Here is a 24,758-nt window from a genome sequence, read left to right as displayed (position 1 = left end):
ATGTGTAGATTATGCATTGCAAAATGAATAACACCCATTAATTCATACCTCTTTATAAGCTTCTTATGAAGCCTTTTATGAGTGAAATATATTTTTCCACCTCTCGTGTGTTTGACCACTTTTGTGGTTTATTTTGCCCATTAGTGGCCTCTTGTGTATGTTCGTGCTTCCGTGCTTACTCTTGGAGATTTCGTCTCTCTTGTTTGGCACTTCATTATAAGCTTCTTATGGGGTCCCATGGCGGACCATTGCTTTATTCTCCATTGTGGGGTTGTGTTTTGTCCATTTTTAGATCTTGTGAAAGCATTATGCATTCTTGTAATTCGTTTCCACTCTCTCTTTAACATGATATATGATTTTGAAATATTGGTTTTCTAAATTTTTTCATGCTAAAGTAATTATCCTATCATATGCTTCAAATTACTATGCATAAGTTATATTTTTGCACCATTGTTTTGTGGGTGAGTCATCTGATATGGTTTTGATTAAATCATCTTGTTAAGAATGTTCCATTTAAGTAAAGTGCAAAGATATTTTTTACTTGTTTTTTTTTTTGTTGTTATTCCACAGGATCTTGGAGATGGGATAAAAAGAAGTACCTTGGATAGATCGGGAAATGTGTTCACCATTAAAAGACAATTGGAGGAAGGCATTTGCAAATTTCAATGGCATTCTTGCCGAAGCCTCTTGAAGTCTTGCGACTTTTTTCAATCTTTTCGTTTCCTCACGCAAAGTTTGAGAAGGGGTGTTAAAATGTACTCATCAATTATTGTAATTAAATATATTATATATATATATAAAAGATGATACATATACATATATGGTATATATGTATATGTATCTTCCTAATTATATATATATATAATATTTTTCTATATTAGTCGTAGGGGTAGTTTAGTCATTTTACCTATTTTTACGCATATTCCATTTTGGAATATGATTGTATTTTCTCTTTTATTTTTATTTTTCTTTTTTTATTTCTAAATTTATTTTTGTGGTTTGCGCCACATTGGAGGACTCCCCAAAGGAGTCGTTGGGAGCCCCCTATGTGGCTCTTCAAAGGCTTACAAATAGGGGCCTTCTCCCTTGTATTTTTAACTTCTTGGAGGAGCTTTTGCTCCATTGTAATGGGTGTTACGCCCTTCTTTTCTTCAATAATATTAACTTATGCCTTATAGGCATTTTTTTCCCCTTCGTGGGTTTATGTTTTAGCACATTATGTGCTTGTGTTTTCACCTTTAGTGGGTATATCCGCACTTCATGTGCATGTGTATTGGTTCATTATTGAACCGAATGTATTCAAAGCCGTTTCCTCACAAGAACTACATGAAAAAGATTTTCGAAAACCCAAAACGGTGTTTTGGAAGATCGTTTTTCAGAAAACGATTTGGAAAAGACTAGTTTCAAAACCTTAAAAAGCAAAAATCGTGTGAATAGTTAGATCTGTATTTTATTGGATTGTTTAGCATATATAATGAATATAGAAGGATGTTGTTGAGTGTTTTTTTATGGATCTTGATGCTATAAATATGTCTCTTACATAGATCTTAGTAAAAAATGCACGAAAATTATTTTGAAAAGGTTTTGCCAAAAACGTTTTAGGGTTTTGATGTTTTATGATAAAAAAAGTTAATATGATCATATACGGTAGATTAGGACATGTATAATATTATTAAACAACATGTTATTGCATAAATAATTCATAATTTTATGTTATTTTTATGTCTTGTGATTCTTGCATAGATAAAATCATATTTGAGATATTCCATGAAGGTTTTATGATTTTGGATTATGTTTTTTAATGTTTTAACAAGATTAGCCTAAATATGATCAAAGATATGTTGTATGATGTTGTAAATATGTTTAGAATATCTAAAAATCATGATTGTATGAGTTTCACCTTGTTTCTTGTTTTGGCTTAATAGATCTTGCATGAGTTTGGATCTTGGTTATTCTGTTTTCATTTTTTTGTTTCGACCAGTCTTAGAAAAAAATCGATATCTCTATAAAAATGAGGTCAATAAATAAAAATAAAAATAAAAATAAAAATAAAAATAAAAATAAAAATACTAGAGTGTTCTACATATCTAGGGTTTGAATCTAGAATCTTGTTTTGTCCCATTTGGTTTTGTTTTGAGGCCGAAACGTCCATTGCAAAAGTGCATAAATTTTCTACTTTGTCAGTAGGACCAACGATTTTGAAAGTTCTAAAACCCCAATCAAAACTGATCAAAATAAATTGTGAAAAATCTGGATGAAAGGTAACATATATAACAAGATTCTTGTAAAAAGGATTTTGTCAAAATATTTTTCTGTAAATCTTGAGAAATTCCTCAAACCGGAATAAATTTTTGCAGTTGACAGGATTTGTCTGATATGTTTTCTTAACAAGGCTCAGTCTCAGAATTTTCTTGATTTTATTATAACGAATTTTGCAATTCTGTTTTTTGGACCGTGTTCCTAAGATAATGGGGCAATCCCAGTAAAATTTTGAGAGTTAAATTCATTGCCTGTGATTTTTGCTGGTTTTTTTAAAATCAGGTTAACAAAGATCCGAATTGTACCGTATGACATGTGTTGATGTCAATATATATTTTATTTTGTACAACATGTTTTTGATGTTTAAATAGGATATTGGACTGATATGCATGTTAACTAAATGCATTTCATTATTGGTTGTATTGGGCATACCTAAATATAAATGATTAGCCTACTTTGACTATGTACATGCATATTGATTGCATTATTATATTGATTTTATGGTAAAGACTAATCAAAAGCATGCATTGAGTGTCATGAATATTGTTCCATATGAACCCTGAATGTGATTGCATGTTTGCATTGACATTATTAACAAGCGAGTTAATTAAGAAATCAAAAATAAAATTAATTCTCTTGTGGCTTATTGAGAGAGTAAGCTTGGTACTGACGGTTTTGTGGAATATTGGCTTAGCACGGAAGGTTGCTTTTGTCTCCCATTCACAGGACCGTAACTAGGGAAACTACCACGATTTGTCCGCGGTGTGGTAAGGCTCATAAGAAAAATCTGATATATCGAGTTGCAGGAGTTTGAAACTCTCTATACAATTATATTTCCTCTCTAGAGTAGTTAGAGTTGGGGGGTCGCACAAGTTAATAAGACACAATTGTTTCAAAATGCAAACTTAGGCCATACTTCCATATGGGATAGTTTGTGTTGTACCTACAGATAGATATTGACAAATGAAATAATATTTTGAATTGCATATAGATAGAACATGGCATTCATCATTTAAGCAAGAAAACAATAAGTAAAAATAAGAAGTTATTCATGCACGAATGATTCACAACAATGAAATGGTAAGTTTATGCATATGTTCATGCATGGGCATAATTTATTGTATTGATGCAAATCTTAACATAAGTGAATGTACATTAAATTGATTTGCTAACATGATTTTATGTTTATTGCTTACCAACATATGTGTTACATGATTGATATATGAGGTTGTGTTTGAATGTATTATGATATCGTGCATTTATTGCAAGTATGTTATTTTCTATCAGGTTTTCATGAGTTTAACCCGTTTTATGGGGTTTTATGTAGATTATGATGAGCAACTGCGAAACAGATGCAGAATGCTTAGACAGTGTCGAGAGTCAGTCTTTTCTTTTCTTGGAGATAGTTTTGGAAAAATAATTATTGTTATCAAAATACTCTGATATGCATTTTAAATTATTGAAATTAAATTAAATCTTAATGTTCACATTTTAATTCAGTTATGTAATTGATTGTACTGTAATCTGCCTAGAATGTTTAACCCAAAAAAAAAGTTGTTTTCGTTGTTTTAAAAAGAAAAAAAGTTTTTTTCTTAAATTTAAGGGTTAAAATTTTGGGGCATTACGGTTATTGTGTTTATCTTTTTAATTCTTTGTTATCTTGTATGCACTTAAGTACTTGTGTAGTGCTTTTGTGCTTTTGTATTGTTCCTTAGTTGGACTTATGTGCACACCTACTTTGTGTTTATGATCTTGTAAGGCCTTAGAAGCTCTTGTTTTGTATTTTCACATATTTCATTATAACAATGTGAATAGTATATATGCAACAAGCATCCTATCTTGCTGTATCCAAGTTTTATAGGTAGGATTACGAGAGAGGACTGACTTATTATTTTCTCGTTCATCTTTTGTCCCTTCGACAAACTCAGGGGGAGGAGGATTACAGTCATCCATGTGTTTCATTAGATCCAAACTGTCAATGAATGGGGAGATGGGAGATTTGACGCATCCAGTTTAGGTAGAAGTTGTCAGTTTTTCAGGTATAAGTTGTGAAGGAAAGGAAGACTTAATAGGCAATGAGAAGGGAAGAGTCATAGTTCCAGTAGTGAGAATTGATATCCAATATGTAATGGATCTAAATCCAATGGAATACGGATCAAATCAAAGGCCTTTTGATGTAAGATTCGAGATCCAAGATCTAAAGATCCAAATCTAAATGGATCGGGTCAGATCAAAGGCCTTTATACGTAAAATCTGATATCCACAATCCAAAGATTCTAAACCAACAGATATAATTGGATCAAAGGCGTTTCAGCATAAGATCCAAAATGCAAGATCCAATGGATCTAAAACGGGCTGGATCAAAGGCCTTTCTAGGTAAGACCCAAGCCCAAGAAAAGGGGTCCAAACCACCACAGATCCAAATAACCATGGGTCATTCCTTTGTTTTTTTTTTGTCGGATGAGACCACTGATGGCTACCGCAAACGATCAGAGGCCCTTTTCCTTTTCCTTTGAGAAGATCTCAACAATAGGGTGAAGGTCTACTGCTGGAACAATAGCATAAGCAAGGAATCTAATCTGATGGAAACAAAGAGAAGATCAGATCAGATACAAGGAAAGAATATAAAAGGAGAAAACAAATCTGATTGAAAACTCCTTGAAAGGGATAAGATCAGATCTGATCGAAGGGAACGGATTAGATCTGATTATAACAGATCTGATACAACGTTAAGAAGTAAAAGCAAGATCTGAAGATGAACAGATCAGATCAGATCTGATTTAGGTGAGATTTAATGCTGCGACAAGGAGAAGAAAATAGCTATATTTGATCTGATTAAATCAGATCTGATGTAGCGATAGAGAGAAAAAAAAATGAGAAACAAAATCAGATCTGTTTTGGGTCAGATCTGGTACAGATAAAGAAGTTAAGAAAATAACTAGATCAGATCTGATATGATGACAAGAGAAGAGATGAGAAGAAACAAGATCAGATCTGTTTTGGGTCTGATCTGATTCGGAGGAAGAAAGAGGGAAGAAAGATCAAGGAAAACGAGAAAGGAGGAAGAAGAGACAGAAAGATTGGGAGTTTGGATCAAGAAAGGGCTCACCTGGATGGGGAAATCTGCGCTGATACCATGTAAGTTTGCCTTGGTGTATGTACAGGAGAGAAAGGAAGAAGATGAGGAGGAAATCAGTCCATTCAACCTCTCTAGGGTTCTCAAATAGGGTCGGTTGCACATCCTTATAAATATATACTGGTATTGAGGTTACATAGGGTTTTAGTATTTTACCAAACTACCCTTCACAATATAATACAAAATACAATGGAAAAATTGCAAACATATCCCTCTCTAATCCAACGTATTCCTAACAAGTGCAATGATTAGGAAAAGAAGAAAACCACTGAAGACGGAGACAATGAATGGAGATCAGTGTTATCAAAAACGTGCCTTGAGGCGCAGCCCTCTGTGCCTCAAGGCGCAAGCCCGAGGCGCAAAAATAAATTTTTTTTACAACAATACTTCTGAGACATAATCAATAAGAGTTTTGTAGGTTAATCTCATATATTTTCTAGTTATTTCAGTTATGTAATCAGTTTTTTAGTATATTTTAACTTTTGTTGGTTAATCTCATATATTTTTCAGTTATTTCAGTTATGTAATTAATTTCTTAATATATTTTAACTTTTGTTGGTTAATCTCATATATTTTCCAGTTATATAATCAGTTTTTTAGTTACTTTTATATGTTAATCTCATGTTTTTTAGAATAATCTCATATATTTTAACTTTTGTAGGTTAATCTCATATATTTTCCAGTTATTTTAGTTATGTAATCAGTTTCTTAGTATATTTTAACTTTTGTTGGTTAATCTCATATATTTTCCAGTTATGTAATCAGTTTTTAGTTACTTTTATATGTTAATCTCATAGTTTTTATAATAATCTCATATATTTTAACTTTTATAGGTTAATCTCATATGTTTTCCAGTTATTTCAATTATGTAATCAGTTTCTTAGTATGTTTTAACTTTTTTTGTTAATCTCATATATTTTCCAGTTATGTAATAAGTTTTTTAGTTACTTTTATATGTTAATTTCATATTTTTTAGAATAATCTCATATATTTTAACTTTTGTTGGTTAATCTCATATATTTTCCAGTTATTTCAGTTATATAATCGGTTTCTTAGTATATTTTATCTTTTGTTGGTTAATCTCATATGTTTTCCAGTTATGTAATCATTTTTTAGTTACTTTTATATGTTAATCTCATATCTTTTAGAATAATCTCATATATTTTAACTTTTGTAGGTTAATCTCATATATTTTTCAGTTATGTAATCAGTTTTTAGTTACTTTTATATGTTAATCTCATATTTTTTAGTACTTATTTGAGATTTTCTATTTCTTATTGATTGTTATTTAATCAATAAAGCATTTATTTATTTATTTATATTTTTAGATATTTTTTATAATATTTTTTAAGTTTTCAAAAAAAATTGAGGCTTACGCTGTACGCCTCGAGGCTTACGCCTTGCCTCGGTTTTTGGTGGAGCGCCTCGCTACGCCTCAACGCTTTTCACAACACTGATGGAGATATAAATGTATTTGGGGCAATAGCCATTAGCACTAAATGGAAAAGAATGAAGAACCATTAAAGCTGACCCCATGTAGTTGTCGAAGGGCTTGATGGCTACACAGACACTCCATTTTGCCCTTCGTACCCGTGTCAACACGCATGTCCCGGTGTCGACACACATCAACACCTCGATACACATTATAATTATATTTTCACTTTATAACTTTATATTTTCAGTATATAATATATATTCTAGTCTTTTAGATATAACGTATATATTTAGATTATATTCAGTTTATTTTGAATTTATTTTGTATTTATATATATAGTCGTGTCCCTATACCCACATTTTTTTGGAATTCTTGTGTCTTACCCTCCGTACCCACGTGACATAGCTTGATGGTGATGACAATGATATTACTGGACTGATTTGCATGTCCACTGAGTTTCACTTGATCACTGAGTTTATAATTTTTGACAATTTTGGCTTCTCAAACATTGTGAAGATGTCAAGCTGAAGATAAAGGAGCTGCCTGCAGGACCATCTTGATTGATACTCTTTACCCTAAGCATCTTTGTGTTTCAAGTTGTGCAATTTCATGTTGACATTGAGTGGCTTAACTCTAGGTTTAGTTCATTTTATCCTTTTATTTCCAAAGTTTTGTGAAGCCTATTTGGCCATTGCTTTTACATTCTCGCTGATTAGTGCATGCCAAAATGCTTAATGGCGTAAACTACAAAAAGTTTGCTTGCAATATCATGGCACAAGATATTGATTCTTTGTGTTGTCTGATTAACCGTAAGTACGTTCCATGTAATTATGGAGTTTATATAACCAGGAATATGATTTGAATTAAGTTGTCAAAATTCATAGTTTATTTTTTCTTCAGATCACCTGACACAAAGGCCAGGCAACTGACGGTGTTAAGTATCCTGAGCCCACACAGTTTCTGACCAGGCTTATGCTTGGTTGGATTGTCATCTACAGTCTAAGATTACTGGGTTCGTTTTAGTTGGTTTTCTGTTGGATGGTCATTTGGAGAAAAAAAAAGATTGTCTTGGTATACTGTGCACAATTCAAGTTATTTAATTTCAAACTTTCACACAAGGGTCCTTTTGAAAGTTCTTTTTTGTTTGTATTTTCTGTTTTAGTTGGATATCAAATTTGTCATCTTTTATAGAGAAATTTTGTTCCTGTCTGGATGGTCATTTGGAGAAAAAAAAAGATTGTCTTGGTATACTGTGCACAATTCAAGTTATTTAATTTCAAACTTTCACACAAGGGTCCTTTTGAAAGTTCTTTTTTGTTTGTATTTTCTGTTTTAGTTGGATATCAAATTTGTCATCTTTTATAGAGAAATTTTGTTCCTGTCACAGGCGTGTTTTTGTTGGAGATGTGGTTGTTTTGAAGGATCCTGACAACTCCGATGATTACCTTGTTCGGAGGTTGGCGGCTATTGAAGGATATGAGATGGTGTCTAAAGATGAGAAAGACACACCATTCATCCTAGAGCACGATCAAGTCTGGGTTTTGGTAGATAATGATGCTATAAGTTCAAAGGTAGCCATTTTTAAAATTAGCTTTATCATATGGCAATCTAGTACCATGTGTTAGATTGGTCAATTTGGATGGTGTTTCATTTCTTCCAACATTTATTTGATAGTCTTCATGAAACTATTGCATGTTATCACAAGCTGCTCTTCATGTCTTGTGTAAAAAGTTGGTGGCTGAGATTAAAAGGCTTGTCAGGGTTCTGAACATGGATGAATTCTGCATCAGACTTTGGATTAGTCCGGAACTTACCATTTGTTGCATAAGACATAGAGGATAAAGATTTGGATCCAGATAGATCCATGTAGTTTGTTGACAAGCTGAGCAGGGATTAAACGTGGGCTGGTGAGGCTGAGCTTGGTAAAATATGCACCAAGTTTGACAATCAGATTCAGCTTAGTTTTGCTCAAAGGAAGCTGGGGCATATGCATTTTTTCTTTTCTTTCCCAAAAATTCTATACATTATTAAAGATGAAAGGAATGAATGGGACCCATGACATCCCAATGCAAATGCAAACGGTCTACCACTACATTACTACATTAGAAATTATGTCATGTGAAATGTTGTGTGTGTGCTCCATTGGTTGGAAGAGATACTGTCATACTTGTTCTGGTGGCACTTCTGTGTTCTTGATTCAGTTAATCTATATTGTCTGCAGGATGCCCGTGACAGCCGTACTTTTGGACCTGTTCCTATGAGTGACATTGTGGGCAGAGTCCTATACTCCATGCGAAGTGCTGTCGACCATGGTCCTGTACAAAACAGGTAAGTAGCAGTAAGGCATATGTTTTCTTAATCATTACTCATGTTGATGTAATCTCATCATTGGCTTTCAATTTTTTTTTGTTTCACTAGTCATTTCGGAATGCGGAAAGATTCCCCGGTGTTGGCTGTGGAGTTGGATGTTGATGAGATGGCTAAAAGTCCTAAAGCATGATTGCTTTATTGGGAAAACGAGTGAGCACCTTTTGTCTCTTCTCTGTATCACTATAAGTCTGGAATTATATGTGACATTTTAGACTTGTTAACATCGGAAGATGATTAAAATGGGTCATCAACTCAAGCACACGGAGGGTATGATGCGAAGCAACCCCAGGATAATAGCATGTTTTCTTTCTTTGCTGCTTCGACTGAAATCTGCTGTTCTGATGTCCATGAATCTCCAAAGCGCATCTGAACTATGTTCCTGGGAGCATGCACAATTAGTTGTGCATGTGAGATAATAATGCTTGCTTATAAGATTTATTTTCAATTTTGGTTGTTTGGTCCAAGGTTAGCAAGCCTGTTGCAATTGCACTTTGAAACCTTGATTAGAGGGTTGGATAAGAATTTTAATTCCTTGGTGTTTATGCTTGATGCAACTTGGAAAGTTTTGTGGACTTCTGCCTGTTGGAAATAACCGCATTGTTTCATGCATGGTGCATCTCAGTATCTGGAGTATTTCATTTTCTTCATGTTCTGGTTCGATGATCTCTCTCTCTTAAACTTCTCTATGCTAAATTGTGCTTCTCTCTCTTGGTTAAGTTAAAATTATCTATGCTAAATTGTGCTTGTTTAAGAGGTTGTCTAAATAACAATGAGAAATAGTTTATTGTTCCTGCTGCTGATAATGCTTAGTATATGAGAGGAACTGATGGAAATGACTTAGGGCAAATCCTGGTGAAATGGATATAAGAAAGAATTGAGAAGAATCCTCTTGTTTGGCTGCACTTTGTTGGAGGTTTCAAAAGAAACTGAATTCCTTAGAGAAGGATTTGGCAATTGTCTGTGTGAAAAAATCTAAAACAAGGATTTGGAAGAAATTGAAGTTATGTTTGGGAGCCTTGAATCAGCGATTGTGTTGTGGTTTCCACCATGTTCCCATACTCTCTTGCTGTTTGGGAACAGTGGTGTTGCTGAAACAATGCATTGGGACTGGTGTTGGCAAGCCCAACACCACATTTCAACACCTTTCAAGAGGATATTTTTTGCAACTATATTTCTCAACATTACACATTGGCAAAGCGATATTTTGGCAACACACTGAAACCGTGCTTCCATCCCATTGCACTGACATGGCCTGACTGATAGCCAATTCCTTTGTTCTAAACGACTTAGGCTCTGTTTGGGAGTTTTGCATTGGGATGAAAACACCATTTCCATGTGTTGGCAAACTATTTTGTCAAAATATGTTGATGGAGTTACCAAAAACATTCTCTTGTGAATGGTGTTGGGGCGGCCAATTCCATTCCCAGTGCAATGTTTTGGCAACACCACATGTTTTGGCAACACCACTGCTGAGAGCATGAGAGCATGAGAGCATCAGGAAAACTATGACACCTTTGATTCAAGGCTCCCAAACAGAGCCTTAATGTACAGACTGAAAACCTTGATTCTTCATTACTCTAATTCCCTTTCGTTGACATTCCAAACAGGTTTTAAATGAAATAAAATTAAAATGTTTTCGGGTGCTTGGGATTTTGCGGATGCTGGAGACTGGTGAGGGCTGTTTTATTTGGTTACCATTGATAAAAGTAAATCTGGACAGCGTACTCTGCTTGTGAATGTGCCAGTGAGTGAAAAGCTCTACTATCAACAAATAAATTTATGCAAATCAACGTATGATTTGTAAGCTTAGGGCTTTCATGCTCCAAACTCATCGAGGAAAAGATAGGAAAATATTGGAAAACGATCATACTGTATGGATAATTTGGCATGATTTTTTAAAAACTTCACAATTTTCGATATTCTCTTGATGTTTGAACTTGTTAGGACTTTTTTATCCTTTGCAACTTCGAATTGATGCTTTATTGTGATAGAATTGTATCGCCCGGAAGCTAGTATAAACACACTTAAATCTAGAATCACGTTTTTTATTCAGACTTCATGAATTTGCATAAATTTATTTGTGAATTTTTGGTGAAACTGAAACCACCAAAATCGCTTACCTTTTTGTATATATGTCAATAGTTCTCATAAATATAAATATCTTATTTTTTTGCATATATTTCATGAATTCACATAAATATATGTGCATAACTCTACTTGAAGGGAAACAACAAAATCGTAAATGTCTTTAAATATTTGTGAATTTATTATTATATGTGATTTTTCTTAATATTTGCAAAGTTCTTGACATATATATACTCATTTTTTATTCGAGGGTTTCTTCTTTTTGTTTGTGTCTACAAAGAACTTTTCGCGATTTCTGCGTAATTTGGCTTTTGCATTTCAAGGAGGTTGCGCTATCATCCTTGTAATCAATTTTCTTATCTACAGGTTCGAAAGATGTGTTTCATACAATATATGCATATGTATCTCCATATAATATATACATATGTATCCCCATGTATATTTATGTTTAATATGGCATCCTACGTAATGTTTCATGGGTGCAAACTAATTCAACTCGCGATCATTTAATATCCTCATGCATACTTTTATTTAGTTGTTGCTATGAATGTTTTTTTAGGTTTCTTGTGTTGTCATCGACTTTTCAGCCATCAGATTTATCATTTTAGGTTTACTATGTTTACGGGTTTTTTCATATATATATATATATTATAGATGATTTATGATTTTTGTTTGTCTTTTAGTTAATATTTATTGTTTTTTGTATTAATATAATGATGCTAGGGTTTATTGTAAACTAGCATTGAAAAGGCTAAAGTACACTAGCATAGGTTTGATTATATTAATTGAAAATCGATAGTGGTCTCCAAAACTAGTACCTTTAAGGAATTTGCAGTTTTGATATCTTGTAAAACCTGATATACAGCAGACTCAGTGAGCCTTCGATATAGTTATTCTTCAAACTTAAACAATCAAGAAATATGGATGAATGTTGAGGGCAATGATATAAAATCAATATTATTTAATGATTATGTTTACTTGGATGCATGCAAAGTTCGTCAAGGAGCAGTTAAACAAGGGGTAGTTGATTAATGAAATGATGCGAATCTTGTGGAGAATGTGCATGTATCTCAGACACCATCTATCGAGCCGAGTCCATTGTCGATTATCCAACTTTCCCAAACAATTGTGCATGATTAATGAATCATTCCAAAAAATGTGAAACCACGTGGGCAAACCAATGTTAGTGATCTTCATCGCTGTAATTTAAATGATATGCAACCTTCTCGGGCATACAACAATGCTAGGTATAAGTTATAATTTTGATGTAATTTATGGTTGAGATGTAGGTGTGATGATGAATGTGATATTTTGATGGTTAATCTTAAATGTTGAAAATGCAAGAATGATGCATGCAAGAAATTAAATGAAGTGATAGATACAATAAATTTTGATTTAGTTGGTGTAACTGAACAATTATTTAGTGATTGCAGTGATCATGTTGATAGTGAAGAATCTGATGATATCGATGATAATGAGTATACCATGTCGATAAGAGAGGAATAAAACAATTATGACATAGGATAAATAAGAGCAAGTGAAAGCGATCTACCAATGGCATTTGAGAATGCAAACCCTTGGTTATCGTTTTATGAATTATCATACAATAAAGAGCAATTGAAAACCATTGAAGTAGAGACATCTGATTTGTATAAGCAATTGCATAATGAAAAGCTTAATGATTATGAATAATTTCAATGGCTAACAAAAAACTCAAACGATCGAAAAATTGTTTTTGACAAAAGGTTTAATGATTTTTAGCATTACCACAAGTTTTTGAAAGATCATGTGATCAGTGATAGCTATAAAACAAAATTCATAAAGAGCTGCAATAACAGAGTTATGATATCCATTGTACAAAGGTATGCAAGGTAGGTTTCTCTCAAGTGAAGAAGTATGAAAGCAAGCATACATGTAGTGGATCACTAGGCAACCTTGCAGTGAAGAAAATATCTTCCAAGTAGATTTCGGGTGTTATTTACAAACGCATACACGATAACCCAAAGATAACTTCAAGAGAAATCATGAATGATATTTGTCACGAGGAAGGTATGTAGGTTACTTACTAACAAGCATGGCATGGGCGAAAATACACTAAGGCTATATTATATGATCCATTCGAAAAGTCCTTTAATATGATTCCCGCCTATTTGGATCATCTGATGAAGACTAACCGATGATCGCTTGGGTATATTAAGATCGATCAAAAAGATTGATTTCAGTATATGTTATCATTTCTAACAAGCATCAATGATTTTTTGAAAGGATGCCCTCTAGTTCTTATGGTATATGACATATTCTTAAAAGGAAGATACACTGATATATTATTGTCGGCCCATACTATTGATTCTTGTGGTGAGATGTTTCTGGTAGCATTTGTAGTTGTTGATAAGGAGTCCAATGATTAATAGGCATGGTTTTTAGAGTGTCTAAAACACAAATTCATACACTTCAATGAGTTTAGATTGAGAGAGAGGAGTATTGCTAGTTATCTCATATAAGCATCCAGGTTTAAAGTATGTTGTTCACCACATATGGCCTACATGTCATGCTAGATTTTACATAAGCATTTGGCGGAGAACTTTTTGAAAAAATTGGTTAACCACTTAATGCACTTTGGTGGAGTGTAGCTCGAGCAACTAAGAAAGAACAATGCAATTTTCTTGACAAAATTAAGGAACAAAGCATAGACGCATACAATTATGTTGCCATTGATGTGGATCCAAAACATTGTTAACTGTCACGTTTCAGTGAAAATATATGACTTTTTAACATCTAATATAGTAGAGAGCTTAAATTCGTAGATTTTCGCAATACGTGACAAGCCCCTAATTTCACTTACTAAAAAGCTTCATCTCATGCTGATGAAATTTTTTGAGAATAGAAAGATTGAAGGACAACATATGTCAGGTATCGTGGTACCGAAGGTAAAGGAAAAGCTAGAGGAACTGAAGAAAATGGCACAACAAATATGTGTGTAAGTAGTGTATTACCTCCAACAATGGTACGAAGCCCTCGACCGATCTCATGGTTACAGTATAGATCTTCTGAGGTACTTGTACTCTTATAAAGAGTGACAAGTTAGCAGGATTCCTTGCAAACATGTGATCACATGCATTTTTTATAAGGGCAACCTATAAGACGATTTCTGCGATAAGTTCTTTATAGTTGAATAATATCGAACTGCATATAATTAATATCCATTTTTTTATGGTAGATAATATCTTACATATCGCTCCATCTACTCTTATAATTTGCTACAAAAGTGGTTCATAAAGCAGGGTGACCTAAGGTTAACAGACGGAGAATAGAACACAAGGATGTGTCATACAAGTGCAGTGTTTGTGGTGAGGTTGGCTACAACAGGCGGAAGCATGAATAACAATATGTTAAGAGTACGTATCATTTGCAAAATATAGGATTTGTTGATCGATGTTTAATGAATTGCTTCTTTGTGTATATATCTAGTGTTTTTTAATGAATTACTCCAATGTCTTATGTATTCTATATATATCTTAGATAGTTTGCGATGTATAGCCGTAGAGGTTGTCGCGACAAAAAGAAAACCAAATAGCCTCGAGTTTTGAAGAGCAAAGAAAAAATTATCGTACACCAGGTATAATCTATATCTTGAATCATGTTTGTATATTTGATATTAATCGTTTGTAATTTATTTTGTTGTTAAGAACATGTTAATAAGAAAGAAAAAACTATAGAAGAGAACACCTCATAGCCTAAAGAGTATGAGTTTGGCAAAGAAACTCTCTTGGAAAGTGATGTAAGTGTTAATTTTGCACGTTCTTTTGTTTTTTTTTTGTTACGTTTGCATGTTATTTTGTTTGTTCTTTTGTTACCACACAGGATTTACTATGTAGCCTCTAGCAAGATTCGTAGAAAAACTTTAAGTGGCTTACAACGAGGATAGGGAAAGAGACAACTTATCGAAGACCCTTTACCTTACCCTGTATTTCTTTGTGAGTTCGAAAAACGATGTTTATATTGTTTTACTATCGATTAATAAAAACTAATTTGTAATCCTTAAGCAAATGTCACAACTAAAGGGCGACAAAGTGAGATAGTTGACTACTTGGAGATCAATGACTTACTGTATCATTTTCTTAATGCCGACAAAGTATATTTTTAAACAACTTTGCATACTTACAAATAAATTTCCATGTGCAGAATGATGTTGAATTAGATTTATATTGCAACTCTTAATTTCTTTTAACTGAGGCAACGAGCATTGGGTTCTTTAGAAAATATATATGAAGGAAAATGACTTCAGGATGTACAATTCCACTCTGAACACATATTTAACAGATAAAAACCTCAAACAAATAGTATGCTAACATAACTTACATAATAATATACTCGCTTTGTTGTGTATGTTTGTTATCTCCTTTTTGTGCATATATGTTGCAGGTTCATTTTTAACGCAATTTGTGTTTGACTGTTACATAGATTGGATGGCACAAACCATGAAAGGTATTCCTCAATAAGAGAATGAGTAATTACTTTGCATTTGTTTGTTAACTCATTTCATACATGTACATATTTTTTACTTCGTAATTCCTCAGTTGACAGGTATGCTGTGGTCTATTTGTCATACAGTATATGCAGTACTTTGACATAAACTGGGGATTGAACTTCACACAGGTATGTGATTATATGTCAGATGTTCACTTCTTTGAAATGTTCGTTGTAGTTATTTGTTTGCTATTAAAGGTTTATTTTCAATAATATGTCACCAATATATGGAATCGTATGATCAAGTTCTACAACTACATAAAGGACAAGGATTCTAAGAAAATAAAGGACAATGAAAAGGTGGATACATCGGTTAGAGAGGTGCTAGAAAAGTTTGTCCTGCTAGTTGAGCTATGGATAATTATGCGCCAATTGTAACTTTATAATTGGAAACTTCAAACATTAAGGATGTTTACACAATGATATAAGCTATGGACAATGTTGTTGTAAATTAAGGATTTTTTAATGGTTTGGGACGTACATGTGAAAGAGTTAGATTTTTGTGAATCAGTAGGATTTTTTCAAATATGTTTATGTGAATTCGTGAATTATATGCAAAAAGGTATGATATATGCGATTTTAGTGGTTTCAGTGGTTATATGAAATAGTAAGATTTTGCGCAATAGTCATCTTTTTGTGAATCAGTAAGATTTTTGCAAATATATTTATGTGAATTAGTGAATTATATGAAAATAAGTTGGATGTTTGTGATTTTAGTTGTTAAAGCGGTTATGCAAAACAATAATGTATATGTGAAACAGTCAGCTTTTTGCGAAACAATAGTATTTTCACAAATATGTTTATGTGAATTCGTGAATTATATACAAATGCGTTAGATATTTGCAATTTTAGTTGTTAAAGCGGTTATGCAAAATAGTAAGATTTTTGTGAAATAGACAGATTTTTGAGAATCAATAGGATTTTTACAAATAAAGGGCATCAGTCAAATTATTTTTAATTTAATTTTAATTGTTTCAATGGTTATGCAAAAAAGTATAATATATGCAATTTTTTTTGTTTTAGTTTAAGTGGAGTTTTACACATATGTTAAGCAAATTTATGAAGTATATGCGAAATTATAGGATATTTGTGATTTTAGTGGTTTCAGTTTTTTAAGTGAAGTTTCATATACAATAACCCAAATAACAGTGAATATAAGCAAATTGTGCAATTTACTATTAAAATAAATATATAAACATTCAAATGACATTATATACAAATCAATGACATTATATAAAAATTCATTCATAGAAACATATATCCAAATGTATACTCAATGACCTCATTCAAATGGCATTTCTAACTGTGTGAGGGCGACTAGATGGTTGCTGAATAAACTCAAACAACCGAACGACTCTGTTGGCCATTTTTCACTCAACTTGATTAATGTTGTGCAACCAAATGTCCTTTTTCACGATGTCCTTCACTGTCATAACCACATCGACATTCTCCTTCTCTTCTAATGCGTCTTCATATGAGCACTAGTTTACCTACATTTTCTTTATAGTTTAGGCCTATAGATATACATTTATTAAAAAAAGGTATGAAATATCAAGAACAATATTTATATTTTTCCTAGTCAGCCTAGGAAGCGATGCAGCGCATTTGGCGTGTGACATGCGATGACCCACCAATCTTCTATCATGACCCTCTTTATTGCATGACCGACTCCATATTGCGGTACATGAAAATTTATGGGTAACATCACACATTTGAGGTCTTTCATTGAATATGTGCTCCTATATCGAAACTTGCATAACAATGATTAATACACAAAATGTATCAAAACACAATATATAAGTATAATGTATAAGTATAAATACTTTCAACAACACTAATATCCCGGCAAGGTTTTTTCTTTTACTCTTTGTGCACTCAAACTTGCATTCAGGTGTGCAAGTGAGATTGCTCCCCATGTGTATTGATCGATGCAATCCAGCTCCACCAATAGTTCGATGTACGATGCATGGATTGTCTTTTTCCAATGTTGATGAATAAGCATGAGCCAAAGAAGTGTAGAAAAAATTCTCTCACAATGTAAAACCTGTAAATTTTTTAAGATTATAAATAAATAAAGAATAACATTTTAACCTCAAGTTATAAATGTGTTTTTAGCTTTTAAATTTTATTTATTGATATATTACATATTTATTGGCTTATTTCTAGCCAATAAGAGCATAATTAACATTTTTATAATTGTTTCAGACAAGTTTTTATTTAAAATATATAATTTATAATTAAAACTATAGTTATGACTTATTTAGGTGTTATAAAGGTGTTTTAGAGCCTAACTAGATGTATTTTGTAAGTTTATAGAAGAAATTCTATCAAAGGGTATTTTGGTCATAAATAATTTATATAGAATATTTTAATCAATACAATTATTATTGTAGAAAGTACTAAAACAATGGACTATTTAGAATTAGAATAGTTATGTTGTTTTTAGCAAAATGTAATATTTAATTTTGGGAAAAATAGATTTTTCAATATAGATCCAAAACCCATATGGGTTTAGACCCAATTGGGTCAATCAAGAATTAGGTTTTTAAGGGCTTTTTAATAACTAAAGAGAATTTAGTTATTTTATTTTTAACTTAGAAATATTATGCGTAAGGTATGAGATTTTTATTTTTATTTTTAGTATATTATTCAACACATAACCCGATTTAGGGTTTTGTGTCAGATATGGATCCAAATAATACCCAGTCTGAATATGCGTATAAGGGATGCTTGGTGGGGCCCACTGGGGCACCCCAACCCTCTTATCCCTTTTCTTTTCTCTCCCATGGGGTTGACACCCCCATTTCCTCCTTTTTCTTAGTTTTAGGGAAAAACATATCTCCTTCCTCTCTTTCACCCTAGCCGACTACATTGGGAACCCTACCCACCATTTTTCTTGGGATTTGCACCACCCATAGATCTAGCAACGCAGAGGTTGGTTTCTCTTCTCAATCTCCTTCTCCTTGTTCGTTTTTTTTGGATTTTCTCTAGCCGTTTTTCCTAAAAGGTGTTCCTTGGGATTTGCACCACTTTTAGCTTTGGGAACCATGTCCTAGTAGATCGACACCATCATCGTCAGTAGCAGTAACTTGGATTTCATCTCACTTATATTCTTGTTCGATTTTCACCTCTTTTGGACCGTTTCCCCCCAAAAGAACATTATTCTATCTTGGGAATCAAGCTCCTTGGAATCTGTTTTGAGCCATAGACATCTTGGGATGCGTGGAGCTGCATAGAACCAATCACCCAGACCAATCCTTGCTGTTTTTGTTTTGTTTGGCTTGATTTTTTATGAAATTGCCCTACCGATCCTTGTTTGGTGTGGATTCGAGTATGAATCCGCTTTCCAGCACCTCATCGATTTGTGTGAGGGCTTGTAGTACTTTTTGTCAGCGGAGGAGCATCCCAGCTGCAATGTAGTTGTTGTTTCTCCCTTGATGTTGCATGTGCACACCAAGTGTTCGGTGAATTGTCAAAAAGATAATTCGTTGTAGATTCCGCGAAACCCTTCAGTCTTTTGGGTTTCGCCATATCATGTATCGAATCTACAAGGGTATAAACCTTTGACTGAATTTCTAGAATGCTTATCTTCTTTTTTTGTCGCAATCTTGCTTGTTTTTAGCATTATGTTAGTTTAAACATGTAGCATAGTATCATGTTAGCATAGTTTGGTTTTGACATGCCTAATACTCGAAATAAGCATGTAATTAGAGTTGATTATTTAATACAATTAAATTTGTTTTGCATGTTAGTAATTTTGTAATTTTGGTTTTACCTTGAGAATTGTGTTGCACACTAAGTGTTCGGTAAAATGCCCAAGATAGATAAATTTTCAATTTTAGATGTGGTTTTGAACAATATTCAAATTTAGTTTTTAAAAGTCATCATGTGTATTTACAAATCAGTTTTAAAGTGATTTTGTACAATTTCATATCATGATTTTGATGATGTCAAATGTGTCATAAAAATGCATGCGAGAAAGCGTGAATGTACGTAGTTAACTATGTTAACATGCATATCATAAATATCAGTTTGACGCAAGTACTCATGTATTTTTTATACTAAAAAATGCTAGTGCATAGGTGCATGCATTAATTTAATCTTTGATATATGTAAAATACTTGAACCATACATGTATATGAATTCTCATGTAGGTATCGCAAAAATGTGATACTTAATGCTAAGTATTGCACAACAACCATTGAGTCAATGCGCATTTAAAAAAAAATAATGCAATATTTAAGAAATTAGGTAAACTACTAATGATAAGTGAATGTGATACAAAAGCATCGTGCAAATAATGATGAAAGTTTGAAGATCATGCTGAGCATGATTTGAATGTATGCGATTAGAAGAGTTCTTGTTGTGGTTTAGGAGACCATTCTTGACATGATTATAGTATAACAGAGATATAGAGTGCTTTTGTAGGGGCTTGTAAATGTAATGCATTTATATTAATAAATGTTGTGAGTGTTATGTTGAATGTTTTGCAAAGAGTATGTTTTGATGAATGCCCTGTATAAATGCTTGTTAAGTTAAATGTCATGCATAAATGTATGTCTTAATGATGCCCTGCATAAAAATATATTACGCTGCATGTCATGCATAAGGGGTGTAATGAATGTATCATGCATGAAAGCATGTTATAAATAAATCATACATAAAAGCATGTTATGTTGTATACCATGCATAAGGGCATGGATTTTGAATAAGTCATGCTTGAAGACATGGACTAATGATTTATACATGAGGGTATGGATGATCATACGTAAGGGCATGATGTGATCATCGTGGGAGTCACGACACTGAATGTGGCCTAATGTTGTAAGAACGAATAAAATGTTTATTGGGTTGCAGAGTTCATATCCATCAGATAAAATGTTTGTGAGTTGTAGAGTTTGCACTTGATAAAATGTTGTGAGTTCCAGAATTCACACTCATCTGATAAAATGTGTTTGGTGATTGTGTAAGCCTATGGTGTTTGACTTGTCTTTTTCTTATGCAATATGTATGGATGCATATTTTGGTCATGGGACCTGACCTATTTTGGTTTGTTATGCAAAGAAGAAATGAAAATATTATAAAATGGCTATGGGCTTGTAGATCTTGATTGTTTGATTTGCTTGTTCTTATAATTTATGTTGCTTTAGTCATAAGATTGACCGGATGATTCAAGTCACAAACTTGATGAAAATGCACATGAGGTGCATGTGTGCTCTTGACACATTGGAAAGGCCATGATGATAGGCTTGTTCCTTTCATTATGAAATTGCATGAGTATGTATTTTAGTCATATGAATGAACCTTTTCTTTCTGCATTTACCGAATATGGATTGCACCTAAAGCATATGAACAAAATGCGAATGACATATGTTGACTTGTCATATGCTTGATTTGTTTATTCTTCTATGAAAGAATGAATGTGAAGGCTTTCAATTTCTGATAGATTTGTATGACTTGATTGCTTTGAAAACATGTGCATATAAAATACGTTAGAATGATCGAATAAAATTTTGACATGTTTGTCATATACAATTTTATAAATGCATATATTATGTTTAAGAGAGACTCTTATGTCTTGACTTGGTTGAAAAATATGTGCATGTATTTCATGCTGGACACGATCAATGAAATTTAACCTATTTAATTTATACAATTATATGTGGTGTTGTTTGATTGTGTATTCGTTTATGCTAATGAATGTGAACGAATGAATGAATGAATGTCATGGATGTGAATGAATGAATGAATGCAATGTGATTGAATGTTGATGTAGATTCTCTTAAACCATCATTTTATAAATGATGAGAATCATATTTTTGTTGTACCATTATAAACTTGATTTGTATTCTTCAAGTTTGGTTTTGTGTTTTCTACTGGGCACGTTAATGCCCTATAACATTCAGATACTATTCTGGAGGACTAAAGTGAGGACGAGTTGTTGTGCACTCAAAGGAACCACTCTTACCTATTATGATCTTTACGGGATCCAAGACTTGTTACTTTTGGATAAAGGGTTGTAAACTTTCAACCTTATTGTTTGAGATTATTGTTCATTCAATGACTTGTAAATATTTTGGAATGAGAGAGACTCTTGGTTGTTGTCCTTTCTTTTATTTAATAATTAAAGTATGATTACAAATCTCAACTTTTACGTAACTCCTTAATTGTCTTAACTCTTGAATAAATTTTGTATTCTGCAATTTTATATGTAATTTTTTCTAGAGTAATAACCTCAATCAGGTTATGTTTAAGGTTGGTTTCATACTGTAGTTGATACTGGAAGGCTAATATATGCTCATATTTGCGCTCAGGCAGGTCTTCCAATATTTAGAACGGTTGAAACGTGGTCGAAGATATTACTCTTAGGAGTCATATAAAACTTTATAACAAATGAAAATTTTTAAACTTTCTCAAAATTTTGAGTTTTGGAAAAAGTTTTAAAAGTTGGATTTTTAAAGATGTTACACACTGTCATGTCCACCTTACTACTATTGCCCTTTCCTCTTACACACATTTATTTTCCCCTCATCCTCCTCGCTATGTCCACGTTACTACTATTGCCCTTTCCTCTAACACACATTTATTTTCCCCTCATCCTCCTCGCTCTATTAGGGTCATAGTAGCTCCTAAGCCATGAAAACATAATCTTCCACCTTCGAACGCATCATCAATTGCTTGCAAATAAATAGCGCAGAAGTGCTTGAAGTCTCCTTAGCGTTGTCCACTCATTGGATCTCCTTGACACTTTAGTTCGGTGATTCATGTTATGTCTTCTAATGTGATGGTCATCTCAACATCTCCAAATTGAAATGTTTGGGTTGTTGGATTTCAAAACCGCACAACAGCCTCTAAGAGGGGGTGACTAATGTTCCATGGTGTAATCCCCAAGAATTTATGAAAATACATTTGATACAACAACTCCTTTGCTTCCTCTGATGGTGTTAAAAACCATTGGTGTGCTTGGTTCTAGTAGAATCGGTGCATGTAGGATGTTGGCTCTTCTGAATCAATTGGTTGAGGATCTTGCAATCAAAATTAACATAACAAACTAAACAATTGTATTCATAGATAGTAGCAACATTAAATTAATCAATGATTGAATATAATATATATATATAATTAATCAATGATTAAATGTAAAATTGAAACTTATTATTACAAAATAACAAATGAATAAAATACCTGTCCACGAGCACCAGACCTTCTTCCTCGCTATGATTTCTTTGTTGGAGCTTGCATTTTTTTCTTTGTATGAGGAGTTGCATCGAACTCCTAAACAAGGTTCGCATCCGATCCATCCACATAACCCTCAGTTACATCCACTTCCTAAGGAGGGTCCATATTAACATCAACCCCTTGGTTAGTACCTCCTCTACTGTTATCATTGCAAAAATTTTACTTTTGTAAGTCAAGCTGACATTTGAAAAAGATTTTGAAAATAACTCGTCTCCGTTTTAAAATATGGAAAATTTTTGAGGAATGAGACTCGCCTGTCGGTACGAGGTTCAACGGTTTCTAGCACTATAACTAGGGGTAAGGGGTAATTGAACCATTGATCAATCATGTGCTTTGCTTTGCTCAACTTGTCTAAATCGATGTTATATTCTTAAATGCACAAATAACATATGCTATGAAATTCTGAAAAATGCAGATTGAAAATATGGTGTGCTTGGAATACTTTGGAATATTTGGGAAAGTAGAAGCTTTGAAAATCGTGAATCATGACTTGAGAAGTAATTTGAAGAAAGAAAGATCGATTTCTGAACAAAAGACGAGCTTTCTGAGAAAATCAAATTATGGAGAAATTCGGATAATTTTTTAGAAAACCAAATTTATGAGATGGAATTGGAAAATACATCAAAAGGATGGGCGTGTGGCCATGTGAAAGCTTTTCATGATGTAATCTAACCTAGATGAATGAATGAATGCAATTTAAGAAAACGTTTTCTGAAGAACTTTTGAGAAAATTATTTGAAAAAGAAAGTTTATGTGCTTTATAGAATTTCAATAAAATAGATTTTCCTCATATCCCTGACTCTGGCCACAAATATAGATTGAATCTAATCCATTTAATTCTAAAAGTAGAAAATATTTAGAAAACTTTGAAATATACAATGGTTTTTGAAAATAGCCTAAGAGTGTAGGTTGATTGTGACTTAAAAGAAGATGATAAATCTGGGTTTCTTTCGTATTCTCACTATGGCCATAAATACGAAACTCATCGAGTTTATCAACTCCTTAGGAGCTAGTGCACGTGTCATTCGTGTAGACCATCATGAATTCGAATATACATAAATAATCATACATCACACAATTAACATTTACTAAAAAAATTAAACTATATGCACATGCAAACCTAGCAAGCTTGTTAGTGAAAATATGTTGGCTTTTCTGGATTTATCCAATAATATTTGGAAATTACTGGATTTATCTGGATATAAGCCTTTTCCCATGTTTTTCTGAGATAAAAATAATAAAATCTAATATAAAATTGAATAAATAACAAAAATGAATAACTTTAAAATTCAGAATTTAGAGAAAAATAACAAAAATACCCCCGAAAACAAGACTATGACCTTGAAATCAGGGTTTTCAGAAAAGACTTTTGTATAAATTTGGATTTAGAGCTCAAATGGATTCAAATAAACACTAAATCGGGTGTGAATCACCCTAACATGATTATAAATATTATCAAACCCTAAAAATATGAAAAAACATGTAGAAAAATTTGAAATATCATACATTTTTTTTTAAATAGTGTTTTACTCAAATCAAGACTCTGCGGTCACCCTGTTTTCATGATTTAATCAAATAACATATCAAATGAACTCAAAAATTAACAAAAATCGACATGAACACCTATGATAACCTTAAAATTAAATTACAATAAAAAAATATATTTTGACATTATTTTAACACAAAAATATCATAAAACCCTAAAAT

General features: G+C 32.7%; 1 protein-coding gene across 1 annotated transcript in view; it reads left to right on the top strand.

Moving 5' to 3' along the window:
• The window catches only part of LOC149842484 (mitochondrial ATP-independent inner membrane protease subunit 2-like), a 49,924-nt gene extending 40,068 nt beyond the window's left edge, over window positions 1–9,856 (top strand). The window contains exons 3-5 of the mRNA XM_089999221.1: window positions 8,218–8,401; window positions 9,052–9,158; window positions 9,249–9,856. Of these exons, the coding sequence (XP_089855347.1) occupies window positions 8,218–8,401; window positions 9,052–9,158; window positions 9,249–9,330 (373 nt within the window). The 3' untranslated portion in view covers window positions 9,331–9,856. The remainder of the gene's footprint in view (window positions 1–8,217; window positions 8,402–9,051; window positions 9,159–9,248) is intronic.
• The last annotated feature ends 14,902 nt before the right edge of the window (window positions 9,857–24,758 follow it).

The sequence above is a fragment of the Nuphar pumila genome, chromosome 3 (genome assembly GCF_984573655.1).
Source record: "Nuphar pumila chromosome 3, dmNupPumi1.hap1.1, whole genome shotgun sequence".
Lineage (NCBI taxonomy): Eukaryota > Viridiplantae > Streptophyta > Magnoliopsida > Nymphaeales > Nymphaeaceae > Nuphar > Nuphar pumila.
The sequence above is the reverse complement of the archived record's forward strand: the minus strand, read 5'-3'. Positions and strand labels throughout refer to the sequence as shown.